Below are 8,783 nucleotides of genomic sequence, written 5' to 3' on the forward strand. Positions count from 1 at the left end.
ACTGTTGCTGTTCTGGTGTCAGGCTAGCCAGCTCCAAATTGTGCTTGGTCCAAATTCAGTAGAGAAATAGCATAAGTGCCTAGCTCTCTATGAAAAGCTGCTTTGGAAAAATTGTATTAATATCTGCATCACACAGTTCTCTAGAAGCTCATGAGCTCAGACTGCTAGTGTCCTATACTGTTTTCATGCCACACATCTTTTGCTGAAGTACTACCTGATGGGATTTAGAAGCAGCTGGAAGCTGTCACATGCTGCATCTCTCCTCACATTGTGGTTTGCAGCAACTGGAGGAGTTTAGAGCAAGGTTAATATCAGTTTAGACTTTAAGTAAGTTTCATTGTGTTGAAAAAAAAATTTTTTCTAGTCAGAAATCAGATTTTATATTTCTTTAATTTTTGTTGTTGTTGTTTTACTTCTTCCTGTTTTGTGAGGTAGGTGTGCTGGCAGAAAGGGTTTCCATCACCGCCACCAACCATCAGGATGGTAGAACCAAGTTAATCAGTGCTCAGTATACTTCAGTACAAGACATCAAAACACCAGACAGGAATCTGTGAAACCAAAGTTGAACCAGGCTGTTGTATGTTACTGTGGATACTGGCAAACAGGATACACAATTTTGAGCTAACACCATCTAGTTCACTTTTTTTTTTTTAAAGTTATTTTTATTAGATGTCTTCTTCAGCAGTTGTTCTTGGCCTGAAACTGCTTTTCTGCCAAGTTATTTCCCCCTTTTGTGTGCTGTGGACACTTAATGCTTTGTTCCTTTTGTTCTTTTACCAATGTATAGGCTGTTTTCCTGAATAACTTTTTTCCTTTTTTTATAATTCAAAAGGATATGCTTTAAGCTTTAGAAATTTATAGTGCTGGGGAGCTTACCTGTATGAACATTTGAAGTTGTGCAGTGGGAACTGTGTGTTCAGTAATGCGAAATAATTAGAGAAACTGATTCTAATCCAAACACCAGTGGGGCTGCTACTTATTGTGCTGTGCTTCCAGCCATCTCATGGGTCTCATAAATGCATACTAAGGTGCGGGAAAAATTGTTGGATGTTCTTTTGTTTTGCTCAAATAGGCTAAACATGATCCAGGGGAAAACAATCGTGTTGTCAGGCTCTGAAAAAGAGCAAGATGGCATCAGAAGAGTATTTGACTTTCAGATTTAGCTGCTGGATACTCCTATTAAGCCTTGTTAGACTGTTTGATCTACAGGAGTGGTGCATGCCTGCCTACCTTCTCAGTCTGCATACAGCTTTCTTTTTTTTTTTATAAACAAGGTTAACTTTACTTTTAAAGTATCCTTAATGCCTTTACACATTTTAAAGCTTTATAGCAGAACAATTAAAGTTTTTAAGACTTGTGTCCCAAGAACAACCTTGTCTGTAACTTCTTCCTTGAATAACATCCTTTCATTTCAAGGGTTTATTCATAGTAAGCAGTTGTCATATACTTGAGCTTGTTCCTAAGCAGTTGTAAAATATATCCAAACCCCGTTTCCCTATATGAATTTTGCATAGCTTAGCTGTTCCCACTGGCTCAAGGATTACCCCTGAGGTCAGATATTATTCCAGTATGCCAGTGACTCCTCCAGCAAACTAATGAAAGCATATAGAATAAAAATAATGAAGAATTACTGATTAACCAGAACTCGGATAAAGACTGAAGATGTTTGTGTAATGGTGAACACTTAACATTTTGGTAGGTCAGACGAGTACCAGGTTCCAGTGGTCACCTCCATAAAACAGAAGATGGGGACTGGGAATGGAGTGATGATGAAATGGATGAGAAGAGCGAGGAAGGCAAAGCTGCTGTTTCTCAGGAAAAGGTAACTTTTGTGCCAAGACATTTACGCTCTGCAAGATATTCTGTCTTAATGTTAATTGTTAGTATTTCTGGATCTTTAATGCATAAAGCTGTATAGCTCATATCTCACTGCATTTGTTTTCCAGTCACGAAGAGTAAAAGAGGAGGAGAACATAGAGGTAAAAATGTCTTTATCAACTTTTTTTTTTCTTCCAAGTGTTTGAGTGAAGGGATTTCTTTTTCATTTCTGTTGTTAAAAATGTGAATTGAGATGGGAGAGTTTTCTGCAGACTTGTGTGGCAAGTACTTATGAGGAGAGAGCTGTATGCAGCTGGGCCTGTAACAATTAACTTGAGCACACAGTGGATAAAATGGATAGGAAATTTAAAGTCATGTTATGTTCATGCCTAGGAGAATTGGTTAAGATAGGTAATTTGGCTGTTTTTAATGAATATTCATAACTGGATCACACTAATTGCTGTCTTTTTGTCATAGTCATGATGGCTGTTTCAGAGTAGCCAGAAGATCTCCAAATAATTTTTCTTTCTTAGGATTTGTATCATGACATGTAGCTTATAATTAAAATGCTTCATCCCATATACAGTAAAATAGTTCAGTACTGTGGCATAGTAGATTAATTCAGAGGAATAAAATACCATATTGAGTTTCATGGCTCTGTGCTGAGTGTGGGAAGCATTGCTGCTATAAATAATTGCTAAATAGGATTACTGGCTTACAGCCAAAATGCTCTTAAAAATGTTCCTTGGGTGGGTGACCCTTGCTACTTCACCTGCAATTTTAGATTCTCTGATTTTTCATTGGTGCCATAGAAATCTTCTGAAAGACTAACAGCTTCCTGCCAGGTTTGGTCCTGTTAGCTCCTGTGATGACCCCAGTCTTTCCATTGCAGAGCTAGTTTACATAATGCTTCAGCATCTGAGGTGTTTTATATAAGCTGAGTACGAAAATAAAAAAAGGACTTTCACCAGACAGTCTTTTTATGTCTTAGAAATTGAGAGTTCTGCAGTTTGTGATTCAGTTTATACAGGTAACTCTTTTATTATCAGTTGTTTAGTTTGAAGGAGAAAAAAGCCTCTGCTTGAAATCTTTTGTTGATTTTGTTTTCCTAAATGCTCCAGAAGATGACTTGGAACAGAGACTAGTGCAGCTTGTCACTGTTGGTGTGCACCTGTTGGTCTTTGGGCTGCACATTCCTATACACTGAAATAACAGGTCTGTTGAAGATGCAGAAATAATAGCAGTAGTTTACATGAATGGAAGGAACTTAATTGAGGTAGAAAAAAATCAACTCCCCTTTTAGTGATTAAATAATTTTTCAAATATTCATTCACTTTTGTTTAAAATACACAGATAATAAAATACAGATCTTGTGTAACACTTTTTTTTTTTTTAAAGTAGCTTTAAGGTGGGAAACTGTTGGAAAACAATCAAATGAGATTTGTGATACAAGTCGTTATTTTGGGAGGACTTGACTGTAACCTTTGAATAGGCTTCTGTGAGTGGTGACAATATGCCAAGTTGGGTATGAAATCATAGTAGGGTAGAGGACCCTGAGGTACTCTGTAGGATACACTTTTTTGCTTGAGACTTCATATAGATGTTAGTTGAGGGCTGGGGAGGGTATCATGGTGTGAGGGAGGAGTGATAGTGTGAAAGATATCTGTATTCCTGATTTTCCTCTGTGAAAGACATTCTCTGAGCTGTGATGCCTGCTTTGATATGTTACTAGTTCTTTGCAGATGGGTAGATGCAAGACTTCCGTAACAACCAAAACTGTTACACAAAAATAATGAGTAGTAACTTGGTATTCTCACTCTGTACATATTATTTAATAGGTTATTGGAGCTTTGATGCAATGAGATTAAAAGCTCTTACGCTCAGTGCTTTAATACAGGCCTTATCATTTGTATCTCTGTAATTGAAATATAGCAGTTTTACTGGTATCAGCTATATTTTAGACTGTGTTACTGAAAGTGTTTAAAAGGTTTTTGAGAGTTAGAGGATGTGTAAAATATTCTGTGCCGTCTTCAAACTGTTAGCATGGCAAGTATTTCAGGATTTTTTTTTTCCTTTGGCATCCTTTATAAGACTTTTTGATTTTTTTCTTTAATAGTCTCAGCCTGCTGTTAGTGACGAATATAGTGAAGTTCCATGTGCAGTGAATCTTGTCTTAAGATTAAGGTAAGAGATTCTTCTATTTATTTTAGCATTCCTTTTTAGTTGGCTGTATTATTCTTGATCTCCCTCATTACTTTCATAATATTAACATAAAATAAGTGTTAACCTCTTTAATCTCCCAGTATGACCAGTATGAATAGTGTTTCTGTGACTAATTGCTGTCTTTTAATTGCTTACTGAAATAGTGTAAAATGAAAAGCAGAATATGAATGTGGCTTCAGGCTAAGTGTACCCTTCATTAAGTATTTTCTTTCTTTTTTTCCTTGCAATGCAGGATCACAGTGAGAGATTTTTAATGAGTTTCTTTCACACTTCAGCAGTCAGCCTCTGACAGAAATAAACCATAGCTGTATTACAAGTTGCCTACTCAAAACGTTTTTTACTCGCAAGTTGGATCAGCCGCTGTGGAGAAGTGACAGATATTTTAGAAAATGGATACAAATTTGTTGTCTGACTTTAAATTTATACATAGTTAAAATGAGTCAGATTACCTTTAATTAGAATCAGTTTGTAACTAAGATTTGAATGGTTTAATTATGTGGTCTAGTTCTTGGATAAAAGCGTTTTTTCATAAGAAGCTTTGATAGCTTTTTATGTATTTATGGTCATTTTCCTTAAATCGTTAACTTAGTTAAACTTATTGCCACTCATTTTAAAACTTATTTACGTCCAGTTTGTATTGACAAGATATCTATGAGAGGTTGTAAACTCTTAGTTATTGCTATGGGGAAAAGTTAAATGTTACGGTTTTTTTATGCTAACAAAAAGGTAAAAAGTCAAATAGAGAAATATTTACAAAATTTCAATCAGTATGTTAGAAACAAATAGCAGATTTATGCATAACAAGTAGCTTTAAAACAGTAATATCAAAACCTGTTAATAATCAGAAGAAAAAATCTACACAGGATGAATGCCAAATTCCGAAATCTATTGTCTTCCCTTTGACTACTTTTCTAGTGACAGCTGCAAAAAATTGCATGGCTGCCAAAGGTTGTTTACGGAAGGAAGGAGTAATAAATTTTATTGTGGGGAGAGAAAAGACTTAGAGATTATTTGGAATTGGTTTAGTTGTCCAATTTACATAACTGCCCAGTTATGCTATCAATATTCTTTTTTGTCTCTCTACTGACAGACAGGTAGATGAAACAATTTACAAAACAGACCAATTTATACTATGTAGATGTACTAGTGAGGTGCTTCGGGTATTTTTAAAATTATGATGAAACCTGTAGAATGATTAGCTTCTACCCAGTTACTTGCAGTGATGGCATATCCACAGGGCAAACATTTTAGTCCTGCAAGTACAGTGAAATGTCAGGGATTATGTTTTCAGTTTTCTGCAGCTCTTAAGCCAGAAGTGAATGAAGATTGATCTAGGAGACTTGAGTTTCCAAACTCTTATTTGCATGATGACCTTTTGTTCTTGTTAAGGATGCTTTTAATTAATGGGTGAAAAAATTCCTTCCCCCTCCCCTCCCTAAAAGCAAGTCTGTAATAACTAGATTAATGTGTTACAGTTATGAAGGTTTAGATCGTTATTGGTAGAGAAGGAAGAAACAAGAATTTCAATTTTAGGGACCAGAAAGTTTCATTTAAACAAAACAAAATAGCCTTGAACAACAGATATACCCTGGGGCCTGGGAGCACTGTTGGTACATTTGGGGGAAAAAAAAATAATCTGATGCATAATTTTGCAGAGTGAATTTTGTTAATTAAAGATGACCTACTTTCAGTGAAAGAATGCTTTGCGCTGCAAATTCCTGGCCCCGCCTGAGCTCTGGCTGTGTCCTGCCTTAGAAGTAGGAGGTGGGTTCAGTTATGCATCTTTGCACTGTGTGTCTGTGTTTCCTTCTGATGGAAACCTGAGCACGTGAGTAGAGTCAGAGCTAGCACATAATCAATGTGTGTGTATGGTTCGTGGGAATACAGGAGCACAGGGTATACCAAGCAGCACTCTTCTCCTTTAATTGGGACTTTGCAAAGTGCCTATGTGAGAATGAGGGCTACAGGCTCCCTATACCTCTGCCTAGTGGTGTAGATTCACAGTTAGTACTTGAGTATTTCTTTATATTTGCTACTTTAAAGGCAAGAGTTATTTTGTTTATGGAACATTCACAGAAATTCAGACTAGCCACTGACTGGCTGCTATATATGTTGTGTTTAGCAAGGTACCTCTGGTGGTATTTGAATAGTTGTGCTTCCTCTTCACTGTTGACCCCAGGAAGGGAACAGCTGAGGCTGCTGTGAGCATGGCAGCGCTGTGCAGTTTGCTGAATACTAGTCACAAATAATATTTGAACGTCTTGTTCTTCAGTAAATTAACAGAAACCTTATTTGAGGAAAGGAGCTGATGATTATTTGTTAACTTTTAACAAAATACTTATGTTTCTTCCAATATTGGATTACCTGTAGGGCTTATCTCAGCTTATTTACCTGTCAGTGTCAAGTATCTGTCAGTATATTCTGTTAAAAGCTTTTAATCTTTGACCTTACTGTACTGTAGGCACATTAATAGTGGCCCTGGCCTTGGCAGTGAGTGGTTGCACCTGAGAGTAGAGGAGTCCTGGGTTCTGCATTTGTGGGTCTAGGTCTAGTTGCAGTGAGCAAATTCAGAAAAGCCAGCTCTGGGGAAATAGTGACTGTGGTAACAATATAGTGCTGCTTTATGGGCATAGGATTAGGAGTCTTCCTCCCTACCCCCAAAGAGTCTCAATACTTGGACCTCACCACTCTGCTAAACAAAGGCCAGAGTAGGTTTGAGATTGGCATTCCAGTGAAGTATTGTACCACGCCAGATAATGTAAGCGACAAGCTACAGAGATGCTGTTTTGGGAAGACGGTACTGTTCAGAATATTAAAGTGTTAGTGCTTGAACTATTGCTGTAATCGGTTTTGCAGTAATTCAACTGCTCTTTCTGTTTTGTTAGCAGAAGGGCAGTTGTATGGGGTTCCTTCATAAAAGTCTGAAAAATAAATTTCCTGTATCATGGGACGTAAACCTGGAGGCTCTCAGTCAGTCAGTCCTGGGTTACAGAGGAAGCCACCTTCTGCATTCCAGTGGTATGCAGCTGTCCTTACGCTGGGATTGTTGCAGGTTGAATGAGTTTACATTTAGGGCAGCTGTATATGGAGAAAGATGCTCTGGCACCTAACTGCTTTGTTTTGTTGTAATTAACTTACTGAGTAAACGTTTTTTGAGCATCTGAAAGTAAAAATACTACTAGTTTTGGCATTTGTAGTGAATAAAAGCAGTGTAGATGACTTGCTTTGTGTCACGCAGCATTCCCTTGGGATTGTGAGGTAGTAAACAGCTAATATCCTCACAGGGATTTCTGCATTTATCCACCTCCACTGCAGATTTTAAACTATTCTGTTGATGTCTTTTGGTGAATTGATCATTAAGTCATATAGCTGATAGAGACTTGAGCACATCAGAGGATTTTTATGGGATTTGTTAAGACGAACCACAAGTTGTGAACCATATTATTATGGAGCAAGTTAGCTACAGTATGAGTATAGAAACAATTTCCTGTGATGCTTCATCTACTACTATTATATAGCTTTTAAAGTACGGCTTGATACTCAGATAAACATTGTGAACATTAGATGCCAGACTTGAAGGCTCAAAGCTCAGTATATCATCCAAAATGCTGGAAGCTTTTTCTTTTAAAATAATTCACTTGAGGCAATCAAATTATATAAACTGCAGTAGCTTGATGAGTTCAGAGCACACTGGTTTTAGATGCTGACAATTACTGTTTAAAAAAATAAGTTCAGTACTGATGTGGGTAAAAATGTAAATACCGGCAAAATACAAGAGGAATGACTTGACTGATGGAGAGAATGAGAGGGAAAGGGAAGTAAACATGTCAAGACAAGGCTCAGGAAGGTCTCATCTCTTCATTGCTTTCTTTTGCTTCCCCAGAGATAGGCCAGGGGGTAAGGGGACAGCAAAAGGTGAGCATCTCAGATGGAAAGGAGCCCCACCTGTGTGATGGAGGCTGCTGAGCTAGGACCTGAGGGAAGAAGGCATTTCCCCAGGGCCCTCAGGCAAGAAGGGACGGTGGAGAGAAAACCCTGATGGCACTTGCAGTACTGCTGAGTCTTTGGCTGGGGAACTACCTTGGTTGCAGAGTTTGTCATGGAAGTTGATGCAGACATTTAGAGCCTGATGGGCTGAAACAACTTAATGTGAGGCTTGGGAGTGTGGGTGTCCTGGGTTCAGCTGGGATAGAGTTAATTTTTACAGGAACCTGGGAGGTGGGGGGGCATAGCCGGGGCAGCTGACCTGAACTAGCCAAGGAGCTATTCCATACCATGTGCCATCATGCTCAGTATATAAATGGGGAGCGGGCTGGGGGGAGTTCTCTTGACTTGTGGGGGAAGTGGGGGAGTGTCGGGTTCCGGGTGGTGAGCAGTGGCACTGTGCATCACTCCTTTTGTATACTCTTTCATTAGTACTGTTGTTGTTGTAACTTCTCTTTTTTTGCTGTTGTTGTCCCAGTAAACTGCCCTTATCTCAACCCAAGAGGTTCTGTTTTTCGTTTTTGGTTTTATTTTTTTTTTTCCTTTTCTCTCCTCTGATTCTCCTCCCTATCCCACTGGAGGGGGGCGGGAGGAGTGAGTGAGTGGCTGTGTGGTCCTTTGTTACTGGCTGGGCTGAAACCGCGACAGTGGGCCAAAAGGTTTGAAGAGTAGTGCCTGGAGAGGTAGGACAGGGCAAAGCTGGGAGATGAGCAACCTTCAACAGGAGTGAGAGAACCACCACCACCCCACCCCCCCCC

At 38.6% G+C, this 8,783-nt stretch overlaps 1 protein-coding gene across 1 annotated transcript in view; it reads left to right on the top strand.

Annotated features, from left to right (window-relative positions):
- The window catches only part of STK39 (serine threonine kinase 39), a 109,216-nt gene that overhangs the window by 63,349 nt on the left and 37,084 nt on the right, over window positions 1-8,783 (top strand). Inside the window, exons 11-13 of the mRNA XM_010569501.1 lie at window positions 1,700-1,822; window positions 1,947-2,018; window positions 3,935-4,002. Of these exons, the coding sequence (XP_010567803.1) occupies window positions 1,700-1,822; window positions 1,947-2,018; window positions 3,935-4,002 (263 nt within the window). The remainder of the gene's footprint in view (window positions 1-1,699; window positions 1,823-1,946; window positions 2,019-3,934; window positions 4,003-8,783) is intronic.

The sequence above is a fragment of the Haliaeetus leucocephalus genome, unplaced genomic scaffold, assembly GCF_000737465.1.
Source record: "Haliaeetus leucocephalus isolate CR32 unplaced genomic scaffold, Haliaeetus_leucocephalus-4.0 Scaffold1, whole genome shotgun sequence".
Classification (NCBI taxonomy): domain Eukaryota; kingdom Metazoa; phylum Chordata; class Aves; order Accipitriformes; family Accipitridae; genus Haliaeetus; species Haliaeetus leucocephalus.